An 18469-nucleotide genomic window follows, 5' to 3' on the forward strand; every position below is an offset into this window, starting at 1 on the left:
ATTTTTGAATTCTTGAACTTTAGCCTTAAAGCCGGAGCTTTCTATTAATCTACTGTATACCTTACATCAAGAGCCACATAATCAGACATGTTGCCTGCTGCCATGTTTCCCTGTTGCATTGTTCCTGATTGCTGGGATGCCACCTGCTTACCTGACCTCTGTGACACTAAAGCCCACTTGTCTGGATCCCTGCCGATAGGCATTTTCTAATTGCTTATCTGTATTGCCACTCATCATTACTCTTAAGGGTTTTTGTTTTGTTTTGTTTTCTTCTCTAATTTCCCCTGCTTAGCCCTGTCACCACTTGCTTTTCAGTTTATCAAGCTTTGTGAAGCTTGAGCAAAATTTCCAAAATTATTTGGGATGATTTAACATTTTTTTTATGTTAAATCTTTTTTTAAAAAAAATTTTTGTAGTAGATGAACCCAATACCTTTATTTTATCTTTTAATGTGGTGCTGAGGATCAAACCCAGTGCCTCTCACGTGCTAGGTAAGTGCTCTACCAACTGAGCTATAACCCCAACCCAATGTTAAATCTTATCTTGGAGTTTTATATTAGTTTCCATAAAAGTGCATTTAACCATTAGTTTAGACCTTTCTAATTTCCTAGTGTAGCCAGTGTGATCTGACATGCATATTTAATCAAACTTTTCTATTATCGCTTCATCTGCATGTGAAACAAATGAAGGAATTTTCCAAGGAGTTCAGAATTATTTGAAAAATACCAATTTTATAAGTAATGTTGAAGGTGGGCACAGTGGTTCACTCCTGCAATCTCAGCTACTCAAGGAGGCTGAGGCAGGCAGATTGCAATGTCAAGGCAAGCCTCAGTAACTTAGTGAGCCCTCCATCTCAAAATAAAAAATGAAAAGGAGGATATGGTGGCACATGCCTGTCATTCTAGTGGCTTGGGATTGCAAGTTCAAAGCCTGCTTCAGCAATTTAGCCAGGTCCTAAGTAACTCAGTGAGACCTTGTCTCTAAATAAAGATTTAAAGAAGGGCTGGGGGTGTGGCTCAGTGGTTAAGTGCCTCTGGATTCAGTCCCTGGTACAAAAAAGAAGAAAAGGGCTAGGGATGTAGCTCAGTGGTGGAGTATCTTTGGTTCAATTCCCAGTAATGAAACAACAAAATGAAAATAATGTTAGTGTCATTTTTGCCGGATTCTTTTTTAGGTATTTCTTTATTGTATAGAAGCAAATATCATTATAGACTTCAGAGATTCTTGAATTGTTTTATTTGCATTGTAATGAAATCTCTACTTGGTTTATTTACATGTCCCACTTATCTTTCTTTTTCCAGTCCAACAGCAGTCAGTTACTGTCGCTTACTACAGAAGTACTAAGAAATGGGGTATCTTCTCTGAGAAGCGTTTTGTGACTTGGAAAAATTGTTGCAGGTGATTCTGATAATGTGATCCACCTTATATCTGTCCATTTTTATGGGTTTTGATCTGTGTTCACACAATCATTTAAAAAAATTTGCATAGGTCAACATTTCTTTTTATGAAATTTCAAATCTCTAAAATTTTTTTTTTTTATTCACTTAGTGCCAGACTTGACCTAACAGATGTGAAGCTGTTTAGTCTTCATTATCTCACTTAATACTATACCTTCTTTAAGTTCTCTAATGAAATTGTATGGTGCTGTCTAGAACTAACCAAGAAGGTTACTCAATATAAGGTTTTTTTTTTTTTTTTTTTTTTTTTTTTTTTTTTTTTTTTTTTTAGGATAAAGCGGTTGAACTTATTCTTTTCATGTTCCAGTTTCACTTTTTACATATATTCTTCAAATTCATTGTTCATTTATCTGTTAGTGTCTTAGTAAGTTTTGTTACCAATTTATATTGTAGATAATAACTGTTTATTTGATAACACAGTAGCATGCTTGGGACATACTCTGAGTTTTTTTGTATCTATCATATTAAAAAATGCCACAACTTGAAAGCACATCTATTTATAAAGGAGATGATTTTGCTTACAATCCTTTTATGTCATTCAGTCTTACATCTCTACATTAAAGCCATAGTTAGTCAGGTACTATAGTGCATGCCTGTAATCCCAGCAACCCAGGAAACTGAGGCAGGTAGATTACAAGTTCAAGGCTATCCTTAGCAACTTAAAGAAGGCTAGGGATGTAGCTCAGTGGTAAGGTGTCCCTGGATATAATAAGAAAGAAAATTTCTTCTGAAGAAGAGAGGAACAACAAAACTTGAAAGATGATACCTTTTTTAAGACAAGAATAATAAAGAATATTCTCATTAGTGGTACTTATAAAAGATAGGCTTTATCGGAATCTAATATAGAAGGAACTAAAGAACCAAAGTTCACTGATTTATGTAGTTTCTTTCCCTGTCAAGACTGTGAGCCTCCTGAGGCTAGAGATCTAGATGTATGCATATTTATATCTCCAGCATCTAGTACTGTGCCTGCCAGTTAAGAGCTGCTCACATATTTATATGCATAAATTGGTGTTTTGAATGTACAGATTTAGGGAACTCATTTCAGGGTTTGTAGGTTTTGAGTCTGTGGGTCTTTGTCTCTTGTTTCTCTGTCACTTCCTCTCACAGAGTATTTTAAATGCTATAGTATATAAATATGATGAATTGTCAAAGATTAAATAGCAAAAAAAGGAAAAGCCTCTGGTAAATAAATTTGATGCAAGAAGTGGTACAAATTAGTTTCTTATATGTAACATACAGTTAATGAATATCAAATCTATTTTACATTATTTAGTAGTCAGTAACAGTTGAGTAGAGGATTACACAAATGACATTTAGAAAATGCTGTTTGTATGTCAGTGAATCAGTGTGCAGGTTCGGTGCTGTGCATGCAGGTGTCAGGTGATTGAACATGCTTAACATGGGATGCTTTTTTCTTAGACTATATGATTTCTATTCCCCCTTCTCCCATTATTGGGCTTTGAACCTAGAGGCAGTTTACTACTCCCCCCCCCCTTTTATTTTGAGAAAAGGTCTTTCTCAGTTGGCCTCTCAGACTTGGGGTCCTACTGCCTCAACCTCCTTAGTTGTTGGAATCACAGGAATGTGCCTGGCTTGTGGTACACCATTTGTTAAATAAGAAGCTTTTATTTAAGGTGTTGCATAAGAACTACTATATAACTAGGTTTGGTACATGTAAGTCTAGAGAGAAATTTTAGAACAAACTTACAGCATTATTTATTTATTTTCTTCTACAGGATATCAGTTTTATAGCTCATAGTTTTGATAGTGCTGTCCTTAGGGAATCTGGCTCATTCTGTTTTACATTGCCAGGTTTAGTTTAGTGGAGCTCAGTGGTAGAGCACTTGCCTATCATGTGTGAGGTACTAGATTCGATTCTCCGTACCACATAAAATAAACAAAGGCATTTTGTTTATTTATTTTTCAGTTGTAGATTAAACTAAAAAATAAATAAATAAATAAGTGTAAAGAATTATCAGCTATCCATGTGCTGATGCACATGCCTGCAGCTCAGAAGGCCAGGTCGGGAAGATTGCAAGTTCAAGGCCAGCCTCAGCAGAAGTGAGGTGTTAAGCAGCTCACACCCTGTCTCTAAATAAAACACAAAAACAGGGCTGGGGATGTGGCTCAGTGGTTGAGTGCCTTTGAGTTCAATCCCTGGTATCCCCCCCTCCAAAAAAAAAAAAAAAAAAAAAGTCAGCTATCCAGAAAACTTTTTGAGTGACTAATTGCTTGATTATTTTGGATAACAATGAATTTATTGTGTATACTTTGTTAAGTGTAAAAACATAATTTGAAAGGAATGTTTTCTCTTTCCTGACATCTTTTTATTTTTAAAAACTTCAGACCTGTGGAAAAGTAGCAAGAATCACATATTGAACATCCATATACCCTTTATAAAATTTTTATAATTTTTGCTACTTTGCTTTATCTCTCTGTATATACTTTTAAAATTTCTGTTTGGGAATTGTAGTCATCATGATCATAATAACACTTTATCCACATGTTTTAGCATGCAAACATGAATCTTTAGGAACAAACACATTTTCCCATATAACCACATAATCACACTCAAGAAGTTTTGCATTGACACATGTTGGTATCTGAAATACAATCCATATCTAAATTTCTCCAGTTATTCAAGCAACTTCTTCATGCCCTCTCTCCCTCCGAATCCATGATTGGATTAAGGATTGCACATTACTTTGGTTGTTAGGTCAACTTGGATGTTTTAACCCACAGCTCTTCCCCAGCCTTCTTGTACATCTCCTGCACATACTTAAGATCCAGATTTTTTGAGATCTAGATAAGTTGTTTTGTAGATTGTCCTTCAATTTAGATTTAGACAGCAACAAGCTAAATTAGTTTAGTGACAGATGTTTCATTTAGTTTTCTCATCATTAGATTTGGGTTAAACATTTTGGCAAGAATACTGCATAGATGTTTTGTTCTCAGTGTTTGATATTAGGATGATGTTGAATTTGATCATTTGGTTAAGGTAGGCTTTGATAGGTTTCTCCATTAATAATAATCTGTGGGGTAACACTTTCAGGTTGTGTACCTTGTTTCCCAAATAAACTTTTGCCCAATGATTTTAGTATTCATTTATGAGTCTTCCCCAAATCAGTTATGGTAGCAATTTTCTATTTCTGTAATTTCTTCTGTTTCATCACTTGACATTTTTATACAAAGAAGAGTTATTCCTCTCAGTTAAAAAAAAAAGTGTTAAGTTGGACCTATTAATTCTTGTTTTAAGAGTATCATAATCTATTCTTATTTATTTTGGAACTTAAATTGATTCATGTTTAGCTAGTAGGAGTCCCATTAGACTTATTCTTTGACTTGTCCTCTTTAGAGTTTGAGGGCTTCATTTACTGGCACAGATATTTTACCCTCACCTTATATTTTCCTGTTCCATCTCTGGGATCAGTAGTTTGTCCTAGAGTCTTAATTCTTCTAGTGGGTAGAATAATATAAGGGATTAGATATGCTTGGTGTTTTGGGAGCTTTTTTCCTTTTAGGTTCAAATAGTGGGCAGAGGTAGAGGTGGCAAGGCTACTTTTAAAAAATGATGGAATCCTGTCATCAAACAATACCTTATCTCCCATGCCATGGGATCTAACTTCTTAATCTCCTCTAGCCAGTGAGGTTCCTGGTAATATTAACATTTTTCATTTGTTCATTTATATAATACACACAGAATAGTTTCAGAATGGTTCAAAACTGTTACTGAGGGTAGGACATGATGGCACTCATCTAATCAGCCCAGCTTCTCAGGAGGCTGAGGCAGGAGGATCTCATGAGCCAAAGAATAGTTCAAGGCCAGTCTGAGCAAGATAGCCAGATCCTGTCTGTCTGTCTGTCTCTCTCTCTTTTTAAATAACTTTTTAAAATTTATGTATGACAGCAGAATGCCTTACAATTCTTATTCCACATACAGAGCACAATTTTTCATATCTCTGGTTGTATGCAAAGTAAATTCACACCAATTCATGTCTTTATTCATGTACTTTGGGTAATAATGTGCAAGAAATGTCCAAAAAAAAAAAAAAAAAGACAACATTGACAACAAACTTACTGAGTAAATTTAAGTTTTTCTGTTGTTTTCTTTTTTGGTTTATCCTTAAATATATTCTTCTGTGGATATACAGACAAGAGTAGAGGCAGGCAAATCACTACCTGATTTTGTATGGCCTATGAAATAGCATGCTTTTACTTTTTTTTTTTAGAGAGAGAGATAATTTTATTTTTATTTTTATTTTTTTTTAGTTTTTTCAGCGGACACGACATCTTTGTATGTGGTGCTGAGGATCGAACCCGGGCTGTACACATGCCAGGTGAGCCGCTTGAGCCACATACCCAGCCCCTGCTTTTACATTTTTAAATGAAAAAAAAAAATCAAAAGACTATTTTGTGACCAGTGAGAATGATATGAAATTCAGATTAAGTATTGGTAGAGTTTTGTTGGAGTACGCCATGCTCATTTGTTTATGTTGTTTATGGCTGATTTCAAGCTATAAAGATAGTAGTTGCAACAGAGATTATAGGTTTGTAAAAGCTAATTTTTTAAAAAAAATCTGGCTCCTTACCAGAAGTTTGTTTATCCTGGTCAAGAATACTGTGCTTAACAATTACTAGGATCAGGGCTGGGGCTGTAGCTTAGTAGCAGAGCACTTGCCTAGAATGTGTGAGGCACTGGGTTTGATCCTCAGCACCACATAAAAATAAACAAAGGCATGCTGTCCATCTACAACTACACAATAAACTAAAAACAAAACAAACAATTACTAGGATCATTTTCCACTCTGTGTGGTGGTGATATCTATCTGATACATAGTTAGGTTCATTTATTTACTCAGTTCTCAAAGGATGTTTTTTTAAATGTTGGAAATTAGAAATGATTAAATTTTAGAATTGGAAGAGTACTAAGAGATTATGTAATCCTGTACTGCCCCATAGGGTAAACACTAGTCTAATGTGGCCATTGAAGTTTAACTTAATTTTAAAAATTCTTGGCTGAGGGAATAGCTCAGGTGTATAGTGTTTGCCTATCATGTGTAAGGCCCTGGGTTTATTCTCCAGCACTGAAAAAAATCTTAAGTCATATGAGCCACATTTCAAATGCCTAGTCATGACATGTCTGCAATATAAGACAGTATAAACAGTAGGTGAACAAAAGTTCTGTTCTTTTACAGATGAAGAAATGGAGGTTCAGAAAAATGGAGTTAGAAACAGAATTAGAATGCTAAAATTCACTGTGTGTCAGTGGCTTACCAAGTGTTTAGTTACTAATGTAACAGCAATTTTTAATGGGAAACAAAGACCTCTGCCTTAGGCTTTGAAAACCCTTTCCTTGCTAACTTCCAGATGAGTGCATCATAGTAACAGAAATTTTTGTATTTTGAGAGCTTAATAATTGACTGAATGGATGCCCTATTTTACTGCTTTGTCCATTCATTTGCATTTATTCATTTTTGTAATAGGACATTTTTCATTTGGTTATTGACTTAGGAAGCTGTTGGGAGAGGTTGAGGAAAATGGGCTAATTAAAAAAATTAAACAACAAAGCTCAGATACTGATTCTCAGTAAGCCTGTAATCTTTTTTTCTGTTAATATCACTATCACAAGTTGGGTATAGTGGCACATACCTGTAATCCCAGCTACTCTGGAGGTTTATGAAGACAGATCCCAAGTTTGAGACCAGCCTGGGTGATTTAGCTAGATCCTGCCTCAAAACACTTCACACATATGAGCAGTGAGTTATTCTCTCTGTCCTTACTTTAACAACACATTTCAGGATATTTGTGTGACTTCTTTTCCCCTTTAAGTTTTCCTGGTAGTAGAGTTGAGGTGGGGAAATTGAGGAAACAATAGAACAAATCATGTGATAAATCAGATTTAAGATTTGCAAATTAGTGGTATCTTTTTTTCAGTAATATCTTTAATTTAATTTTTTTCCATGGATGACTTAAAAAGGACAATAAAAATAATTTTAGCATGGGAAGTACTAGACATCATTATGACATAGTGGAAACGGCTTTTTTTTTTTTTTTTGGTGGTGCTGGGGATTAAATCCAGGACCTTGTGCATGCAAGGCAAGCACTCTACCAACTGAGCTATATTCCCAGCCCGGAAACAGGATTCTTTTTGTGAATAAATAGATCTGGATTCAAGTGCTACTCTTTTGCCTGTGTAACCTTAGGCAAGACACTTAATCCTTTTGAGGCAATTAAAATAGTGGATTGTCATAGTTTTGAGTATTGATAAAATGAGAAATGATCCAATTATTACCGTCTAGCAAACCATGTCAACACTTAATAACATAAACCAATCACCATTTTATTTATTTATTTATTTATTATTAGTTGCTCAAGACAATACAATGATATGTCACATTTGATTCAAATGGGGTATGAATTCTCATTTTTCCACGTGTACAGATTGCAGGATCACATTGGTTATATAGCCACATTTATACATACAGCAATACTAGTGTCTGTTGTATTCTGCTGTCCTTCCTTTGGGCTGGGGATATAGCTCAGTTAGTAGAGTGCTTGCCTCGCATGCACAAGGCCCTGGGTTCAATCCCCAGCACAACCAAAAAAAAAAAAAAAAAAAATCTCACCATTTTATTTTTATAGACTGTGAGTGAGGAATTCAGATGAGGCCTAGGAGCAACGGTTCTTTTCTGCTCCACAGTATCTTCTTGCTCATCTGGGACTGGCTAGGGATTGGAACACTTAGGGGGCTGGAAAATTGATTTTCAGGATTGCTCATTTCTGTGTCTCATGACTGAAGGATGGGCTCAACTCAAGCTGTCGATATGGTCTCTTTGTATAGCTTGGATTTCTTACAGCCTGTTAGCTGGATTCTGAAAGGATGTATCCTGAGAATGACTTCCAAGAGAGCCAGAAGGAAGCTAAAGGTTTTTCTGATGTCATCCTAAAAGTGGTATACCTTCAGATCTAGACTCTGTTGGTCCTCACAGTCACCTCCCCCTTCAAGAGAGATGACATAAACTCCCTAACTCCTGATGGGAGGAGTGTCTGTGCCATCAAAACCAAAACAAAATTTCTAATGATAGTCTGCATGACTCATTCTTTTCATTTGCTATGCTTTATGATATTGAGTGGTGGAAAGGCATCATTAAGCTTCTTTTGGTAATTTGTTAAAGAAAAAGGACTGTCTAGATGGAGTGGTTCATCTTTGACATTGTAGACATTTTGGATCACATAATTCTTTGTTGTGTTGGTTGGGGATGCTGTCTTGTGAATTGTATAATTTTTAATAGCATCAGTGGCCTCTACCTATTAGATGCCAGTAACACACCCTTCCCTACCCAGTTGTGATAAACAAAATGTCTCAGACATTGTTAAATGTTCCCCAGAAGCCCAAATAATCACTACTCTACGTTATTGTTAATCAAAGTGTGGGCCTGGTGTGTAATCCCAGCTACTCGGAAGGTGGAGGCAGGAGGATCACAAGTTCTAGGCTATCCTGGGCAGCTTAGTGACACCCTGTCTCAAAAAACAGAAAGAGTGGGGATGTAGCTCAGTGACAGAATGACTCTGGATTCAATCCCTAGTACCATTTAAAAAAAAAAAAGGTATGGTTCATAAACTATCCACATTAAATATCATTTGTAGGACTTGTTGAAAGTATTACAGAATCTGGAAATGATTCCCAGAAATCTGTGTATTTCAAAATGCCCTCAAGTGATTCTGATACCCACTGACATGAGAAAAACACTGATAAAGGTCATCTTTGGATACTTACGTGAGCTGGGCATGGTGGCGCACACCTATAATTCCAGCAATTTGGGAGTCTAAGGCAGAGCCACTTAGCAAGACCATGTCTCAAAATTTTAAAACAGGACTGGCCATATATAACTCAATGGTAAATTGCCCCTGGGTTCAGTCTCTAGTACCAGGAAAAAATAGCAGCAACAACAGAAAAACTTAAGTGGTTTACAGGCATATGAGTACTTTATTAACTGTTAATATGTTAATTTTAGGTAAAATTAATGGCATAGTAGACTTGTACACTACGCACATACTTTATTATTTTGGGTTCCACAAATAATTAGTGCAAATTGTAATCCATGCCCATTTTAGGAAGAAATTTTAAATTTTAATTATTTTTCTCAACTTTGTTTTAAAAACTTTCAAACACAAAAAAATATAATACATGGATCAGCAGTAGAGCACTCACCTCACACGTGCAAGGCCATGGGTTCGATCCTCAGCACCACATAAAAATAAAGAAAGAAAGAAAGAGAGAGAGAGAAAGAAAGAAAGTTAAAAAAATATATTACATATGGGCTGGGCTGTAGCTCGGTGGCAGAGCGTTTGCCTATCGTGTGTGAGGTACTGGGTTCAAGCCTCAGCACTACATTAAAAAAATGAACAAATAAAATAAAGGCATTCTGTTTATTTACAACTACAAAAAAGTTTTTTAAAAAAGATATGATGAACATTTATGTATTTGCCACCAAGGATCAGGTGTTGTTAAAATTTTGCCATGTATGCTTCTTGAGTATGTCTTATGAGAAAGAAGAGAAAGTGAGAAATCAGATGTTATAAAATATGGAATCAAAGAGATAGATGTATTCTGTCACATATCAGGACACTTTTACTCAGATTAATTAATGAATTGATTTGTAAACTTTAAAAAATGCTTGCGTAGTACGAGCACCCCACCCCTCTTTTCTTTTTGTGGTGCTGGAGATCAAATCCAGGGCCTTGAGCATGCTAGACTAGTGCTTTACAACTGAATTATAACCCCCCATCCCTAGTAAAACTATCTTTCCTTGCTTATTTCTTAGATACTTTAATACCACTTCAGTCAAATTATGCTTCTCCTTAATGTAATCTGTAACAATGCTAAGGATTATCTGTGAATTGGTGCCAGTCTATTGGTTGTGAGGAAATAAGTACAGTAATTAAGTATTTAGAAACTTTTTAAACGATTGATAGACTTTGCTTTCTTTGTATCTAATAAAAAACTGGGACCAATATTTTGTATATCTTTTACATTTTTATTTTTCTATTTGTAAAAGTACTTACTATATTTACAAAGTACTTACTGATCTTTGTTCTAGTTGCCTACTGCTAAATAACAAACTATCTTAAAACCTGGTTGGGGGCTGGGGATGTGGCTCAAGCAGTAGCGCGGTCACCTGGCATGCGTGCGGCCCGGGTTCGATCCTCAGCACCACATACAAACAAAGATGTTGTGTCCGCCAAAAACTAAAAAATAAATATTAAAAAAAAATTCTCTCTCTCTCTCTCTCTCTCTCTCTCTCTTAAAAATAAATAAATAAGTAAATAAATAAATTAAATGTAATAGAGGTTTAAAAAAAAAACCTGGTGGTGTAAAACAATTGGCAGTCATTTATTTTGTTTGTGATCTGTGTTTTGTCAGGGGTTGGCTGGGAAAACTTGTCTCTTCTCCATGCAGAATCAGCTTGGGCGGCTCAGTTGAAATTGGCTCACTCACGAAACTGGCAAGTTGGTGCTGTCTGTCATCTGTGACTCTTTTTTTTTTTTTAATATATTTTTTAGTTGTAGTTGGACACAATACCTTTATTTATTTATTTATTTTTGTAATGCTGAGGATCAAGCCCAGGGCCTTGCACGTGCTAGTGCTACTGCTGAGCCCCAACCCCCCAACGCCCTCATCTGTGACTCTTAATAGGGCAGAGGTCTTGGGACCTCAGTTCCTTTTCACATGTGGCCTGTGCATCCTCAGAGATTGGTGACTGGGTTCCAGGGATAATCATCCCCAGGCAAATCCAGGTGAAAATTGTATCATCTTTTATGACCTAGACTCCAAAGTCACTGTTATTTCTACTCTACTCTTACTCTTTGAAGTAGCCAGAAATGATGGTCCAAATTTATGGTAGAAAAGACATAAATTCTACTTCTTGATGTAGTGACAAAAATCTAGAAATATTGTTGCTGCCATTTTTGGAAAATGCAATCTGCCACATGCGGATTGAAAATGGAAAATACTGGGCTGGGGATACAGCTCAGTGGTTGAGTGCTATCTAGCATGTTTGATCCCCAACCCTGCAAAAATTTAGAAAAATGACTCTTCAACACAGGTAATTTGAGAGCTGCCACTCACCTAGTCCTAGTTGACATTCTGTTGGGCACTTAAGTGCTAGCTTAACTCTTAAAAATTTAGAGGGTACTTTGATATACTTTAGAAGACACTGTGTGGTGCAGTGGTGAAGAGATGCCAAAAGGCTGGTAGAAAACTTCTCATGGTGGCCTGTAGGCTTTAGAATTTTAAGTCTTTTCCTGGGCTGGTGGTAAGTTTTCCTAAAGGAATTGCCAGTTTCCTCCCTGGGCAATCAAACATGGCTGCTAGTGTTCTAGAAACCCATTTAGGAAATTACCCTGACTGAAAGAGAGTTGATACTGATACAAAGCTCAGTTCTAGGTGCTAAGACAGTACATGATTGGTCTCTAAGGGGCTTAACAATCTTATAAAGGAAAAATACATTTGACAAGACTTTAATGCTTAAGTATTCATATTAATTAATAGTATTAGTATTTAAGATTTTATTATTCTAATAGTAATACTACTATCAGAAGTAATGTTGTCTGACATTTATGTATCACTTTAAAAAATTCCAAGTTGTTTTTCAAGTTCTTTGTCTTGCCTTAGCTAATACATTAACTATAGTAGGTCCCCAGGCTTAGCATAGTGCTTACAACAAGTGGATGAGTAATAAATATTTGAGGTATAGTAGTATAATTGCAGCCTCTGCTGTCTGGTATACTAGATCTTGCACTTTCTAGCAGTGTGATATTGAGAGGGTATGTCACCTCTGTAAGCCTGTTTTGTCATCTTTAGAAATAAAGTTAATATCCGTCTATAAACTATATATAAAAATAGGTTGGGAGCATTGGGTATGTGTTTTTAAATTCTAATTTTAAAGCCCAGTATATGTGATAACTAGATGAAATTTCTGGTGTTGAAGACTAGTATTAGACATTTTAGGTACTGAAATTTAAAAAGTGGTATGCTGCCCTCTAGGGGTAATGTGCTATTAAATTAATTCTTGAAATTTTTATCCTTTCTCCTGCAATATAAACTTGTTTTTGGAATAAATATGACATATTAAGCAGTATTTAAGTTTATTTTGTCTTATTTTTGACCCTCTCCCATTTCTAGACTTTTACTGATATATGTTCATAAGAAAATTTAGGACCACTTTTTCTCTCAAATTAACTTGGTGCCCTTATATTAGTCTTATCTTTCCATCTTAAATTTCACTAGAACTTTTGGAAATAGATACACATTCTGTAAAAGTTAACAAAGGGAGAACTCCATTGATTATGTTTATTTAGAATAGGAGATGAGATCACAAATGATGGAAAGCTAATACCACAAATTCTACTAAAATAAATACAATAACAGCTTCACTAATTAACTTACTGACACAAGTCTGAAAGAACATTTATTAACTATGCAAACATATATCACCTTTTTATATATTAACATTTTTAAATCACTGTTAATTGTAATAAAATGCATACAATGAAATTTACCATCTTAATTTTTAATTGTACAGTTTCCTGATGTTAGAAACATTCATTTGGTTATGGAACCATCACTAGCATCCTTCTCTGAAATTCTCTTCATGTCTAAACAAAAACTTCATTTCCGGTTCTGTTTCTGCTTTTGACTACACTAGATAACCTCATATAAGTGAAAACACAGTGTTTGTCATTTTGTGATTGTTATTTTTATTGAGCATAACTGTCAAGATTAGTCTGATTTGCAGATTTTTCTTCCTTTTTAAGACCAAATAATATTCCATTTTGCTTTTACATTCAATGAACTCTTGGTTTGTTTCCATCTTTTGACTGTTATGAATAGTGCTGCTATGAATGTGGGTGTACAGACATCTTTTGAGATCTGGCTTTTAATTAATTTGTGTATATATTTAAAAGAAGAACAGCCAAATCATCTAATAATTCTATTTTTAATTTTTTGAGAAACCATCATACTGTTTTCCATAGTGGCTGCACCATTTAAATGTCTACCTATGAGTTTTTCATATATGCTCTTTATTATGTTGAGATAATATCCTCTATTCCTAGCTTACTGAGTTGTTTTCTCATGACAGGGTATTGAATTTTGTCACATGCTTTTTCTGCATTGAGATGAGCATGTGGTTTTCTTCTTTCATTTTGTTATGTGGTATATTATGTTGATCAATTTTTGCATGTTGAACCATGCTTTTTCATATGATGTACATTAAGGGACCAACTTCTGTTTTGCATATATGTATCCAATTGTCCCAGTTACTTTTTGTAAGTATTCACAAGTGTAATTCTAGATACAAGTCCCTTTTCAGCTATTTAATTTACAAACACTTTGTCATATTCCCAAGGCTGTCTTTTCATTTTCTTTTTGTAAAATTTGCTAATTAGTTATACATGACAATAGAATGCACTTTGACACATCATACATTAATGGAGTATAATTTCTCATTCTTCTGGTTGTATGTGATGTAGAATCACAACCGTTGTGTAGTCATATATGCACATAGGGACTGTTTGTATAATTTGGGGATGTATTGTTCTAACTTCATTATTTTGTAGGTGGATATTCATTTGTCCCAGTACTGTTTGCTGAAAAGGCTCCATTTTTGTTGGCTGAATATTCTTGGCACCATTATGGAAAATAACTTGATCGTGAATATGTTTATTTCCATCTTGGTCTGTTCCATTCATTTATGTGTTTTTCATTATGACAGCCCTGGGCTGCCTTAAATTATTATAATTTTGTAATATGTTTTATTAAAGTTGTTTTTAGTTGTGGGTGGACAATAGTACCTTTATTTTATTTATTCATTTTTATGTGGTATTGAAGATTGAACCCAGTGCCTCACATGTGTCAAGCACTCCACCTCTGAGCCACAATCCCAGCCCATTTTGTAGTAAATTTTGAAATTGAAAATGTCTTAAAAATTCCAAAAATATTTTATGATTGTTTTGGTTATTTTGGATATCTTGCATTTCCATGTGAATTTTGTGATCAACTTGTCATTTTCTCCCAAAAGAAAAATGAAGATGCAGTTTTGTTAGGGATATGTATTTAAAGAAACATAACAACAATATTACACAGAATTTAAAAAAAATAGAAGAGTAGTGTTATGGTTTGGATGTGAGGTGTCCCCCAGAAACTCACATGTGAGACAATACAAGAAGGTTCAAAGGAGAAATGATTGGGTTTTGAGAGCCTTATCTCAAATCAGTGAATTAATCCCCTGATAGTTATTAACTGAGTGGTAACTGAAGGCTGGTAGGGTGTGGCAGGAGGAGGTGGGCATTGGGGGTGTGGCTTTTGGGTATATATTTTGTATCTGGCAAGTGAATGGAGTCTCTCTCTGCTTTCTGATCACCATGTTCTTCCATCCTATTGTTCTGCCTCACTTGGAGACCTGAGGAATAAAGCCGTCTATCTGTGGTTTGAGACCTCTGAAACTGTGAGCTGCCCCTAAATAAAGCTTTCCTCTTTTACAGTTGTTCTGGTTGGGTCCTTTAGTCACAGCAGAGAGAAAAGGTGACTAAAACAAGTAGATTCTGTATTTTTTGTTGGTAGAATGTTTTATAGATGTCTGTTAGGTCTAATTGGTTTATAACATTGTTTAAATCTTTTGTTTTCTTGTTGATTTTTCTGCATATTCTGTCCATTATTGAAAAATAGATAGTAAAGACCAACAATTTTACTTTCCATTTTCCCTCAAGTTATGTCAGTTCTTGCTTGATTATTTTGGGATGTTTGTTTACTAGCTGGCTGGGTGTGGTGGCACATGCTTGTTATCCCAGTGGCTCAGGAAGCTGAGGCAGGAGGATCACAAGTTCAAAGTGAGCTAGGCCCTGAGCAATTTAGTGAGACTGTCTCAAAATAAAAACGGGCAGTGGAAGTGGCTTTCATCAAAATCATTTGGTTACTGTTTTTTGTGGTATATCTTGTGTGTGTGTGAATGTGGTACTGGGTGGAACCCAGGGCCTTGTACATCCTAAGCATGCTCTCCACCACCAAGCTAACTTCTAGCCCTTTGTTTTTATTTAATTTTGGAGCAGGGTCTTGCTATATTGACCAGGTTGGCTTTGAATTTAGAATTCTCCTGAGTCAGCCTCCCAAGTAGCTAGAATTATAGGTGTGCATAACACACCCAGTTTGTAGTGTATCTTTTTATATCCTTTTACCTTCTCTTTGTTTACATTCTTCAGTCAGAAATGTGTCTTGTTGAGAGCATATAATCAGAACCGGTTTTGAAAAATTCATTCTTGTAATCTCTGCCTTTAGATTTAATCCACCATTTAATGTAATTATGGACAAGGCAGTACCATTTTGTATTTGTTTTTTTTATATATCTTTTGTCTCCTGTATTCCTCCATTGTTGCTGTTTATTTTACATAGATATATTTTAGTCTGTTGTTTTAATTATTCTGTGAGTTATATTTTTTAGAGACTTCCATGAACATTTATTTATAACCATGTACTTATGGATAATTTCAATAACGTTGAAATTTTGTTCCTAATTAAATAGCTCACCCTCCTTTTTTCTTATTTAATACTGCTGTCACATGAATTATATCTTTATACCTTTATATATTTTTGTTTGTTTGTTCGTTCGTTTGTTTGTAACTTTCCCCTCCTATCTGATTTAAAAGACCACGAACACAAAATACATTTATTACTGTTGTTTATATTTATCCATCTAATTACCTTTACAGGTACTAGTTATTTTTTCCTGTGGATTTGAGTTACTATCCAGTGTCTCAATTATTAATGTTTTTTTTTCCTGGGGCAGATCTGTCTGTCTCTTTCTAAGCAGTGCTGGAGATTGAACCCCCCGGGGTCTTTTGTGTGCTAGGCAAGTGTTCCACCACTGAGCTGCATCCCAGACCATCCTTCATTTTTTTTTTATTAGTTGCTAATAACATTACAATGATCTTGACATATCATACATTTGATTCAAATGGGGTACGTAATCTTATTTTTCCACGTGTAAAGATTGCAGGATCACATTGGTTATACAGCCATACCAGTGTCTATTGTATTCTGCTACCCTTCCTATCCCCCCCACCCCCATCCTTCATTTTTTTAAAGCATTGTTTTACTGTACAAGGAGTTCTTTTTGACAGTCTTGATAGTCTTTTTCTTTTTTTTTTTTAGTAGTTAGTATCATCCCACTCCTTTTTACCTCCATTTTTCCTGATTAGATTTTGCCTCTTCTCTCTCTTGATGCTCCTAAGATTTTGTTTTTCTTTGGCTTTCATCAGTTTGATTACAATGTGTCTATGGGTGAGCATCTTTGAGTCAGTCCTAGTTGGAGAACATTTAGCATCTTGGATGTGTACTTTACTTTTTCTGACCCAAGTTCAGGAAGTTATATGCCTTTATTCTGTCTTCTTTCTGTTTACTTTCTGTCTGTCCTATTAGGTATAATGTTGATGAGCTTGGTGGTGTCTTATGTCTCAGGCTCAGTTTATTTATTTAAATTTTTTTTTAGTTGTAGATGGACACCATACCTTTATTTTATCTTTATGTGGTATGAGGATTAAACCCAGTGCCTCACATGTACAAGGTGAGTGCTCTACCACTGAGTTAAAACCCCAGCCCCTCAGTTTATTTTTCTTTGTTCATTATTCCTTCTGTTGAGATTAGAAATTATTAGTTAACTTCAAATCAATTGACTCTTCTGTCTTCTCAAATCTACTGTTGAGCCCTGACATTAAAATTTTAGTTTAAAAAATATATTTTTAAAATTATTTTTTTCAACTACAGAATTCTGAACTGCTTGTTTAAAAAGTAACTTCTGTGCCAGGCATGGTGATGCAAACCTGAAATCCTAGTGTTTTGGGAGAGTGAAGCAGAAGATAACAAATCTGAGGACAGCATCAGTAACTTATGAGACCCTGTCTCAAAAAGTAAAAAATTCTGGGGCATAGCTCAGTGGTAAAGTACCCCAGGATTGAGTCCCCAGGACCAAAAAAAAGTAATTTTTATTTTTTTTGTTCATACTCTGTTTGGTGTGATATTATTCTCATGCTTTTGTTTAGTTCATGGTAAGTTTTTTTTTTTTTAAACATACTTACAGTATGTTATAGTATGATTTATTTATTTATTTATTTAGTAAATTCAATGTCTGGACATCCTTGGGGCAATTTCCATTCATTCCTTTTTATTGCCCTATATGTGGATCATAGTTTCATGCTTTTTAGTTTGTTTTTGTCATTTGGTAATTTTGTGTTGTGTGTTGGATTCTACACTTTAAATTGTGTTTTAGGGCTGGTGATATAGCTCAATTGGTACAGTGCCTGCCTCAAATGCACAGGGTCCTTGGTTCAGTCCCCAGCACCATAAATAAATACGTAAATAAATAAATGTATTTTCACAGTTCTAGAATCAGATTCCTTCCTTGCTGGGTGGTTTATAGTTTTTGTTGCTTGTTACTATTTGTTTCTTTAGTAACCTTCCTGAATAAATTTTATAAAGTCTGTTCTGTTAACTACAGGTTGCCCCATTGTCTTGCTCATTTAACTTAGCCCTCAGGCAGTGAATGAACAGAGATTTCCGTAAACATTTTGAAAGAGTAAGCCTTGCTTCCAGTCTTTGCTCAGGGTATTTTCAGTGTTCATTTTACAGCCCTGCTTTCACTCCTGACTTTGCAGAGCCTCAAGGTTAGGAGGTGAGAAATTTGAGCCTTCTCCATTCTTTCCTGAGCATGCACAGTTCTGCACATGCTAGTAGCCTTCTGGATTCCCAGAAATACGTTGGAGCTTCTCAGAGTCCTTTCTGGACATATCATTTTCCATCTTTTCTCATTTTTGTCTTTGATCATCTTTTGGTTACTTCTGGTAACTGCAAGATTAAACAATTGCCATTTATATTTTTTTGAAAAGCAGCCTATATGAAAGGTGATTGGTAGTAAAAAGGTAGAGTCCAGTAAAGTACGCATGTTGTGCAAGTAGCA

General features: G+C 35.2%; 1 protein-coding gene across 11 annotated transcripts in view; it reads left to right on the forward strand.

Annotated features, from left to right (window-relative positions):
• Positions 1–18469, forward strand: part of PTPN4 (protein tyrosine phosphatase non-receptor type 4) — a 180516-nt gene that overhangs the window by 20026 nt on the left and 142021 nt on the right. For 2 of the 11 annotated variants that reach the window (XM_081260413.1, XM_081260415.1), the window contains one exon: positions 5730–5797. The exons of 2 other annotated variants lie outside the window; for them this stretch is intronic. In XM_081260413.1, the coding sequence (XP_081116539.1) occupies positions 5730–5797 (68 nt within the window). Of the gene's footprint in view, positions 1–1301; positions 1399–5729; positions 5798–10884; positions 10967–17005; positions 17081–18469 lie in introns of those variants that run through there. 7 more of the 11 variants (XM_081260408.1, XM_081260407.1, XM_081260420.1 and 4 more) reach the window with 6 other exon arrangements.

Source organism: Spermophilus citellus (genome assembly GCF_964194105.1).
Source record: "Spermophilus citellus genome assembly, chromosome: 11".
Taxonomy (NCBI): domain Eukaryota; kingdom Metazoa; phylum Chordata; class Mammalia; order Rodentia; family Sciuridae; genus Spermophilus; species Spermophilus citellus.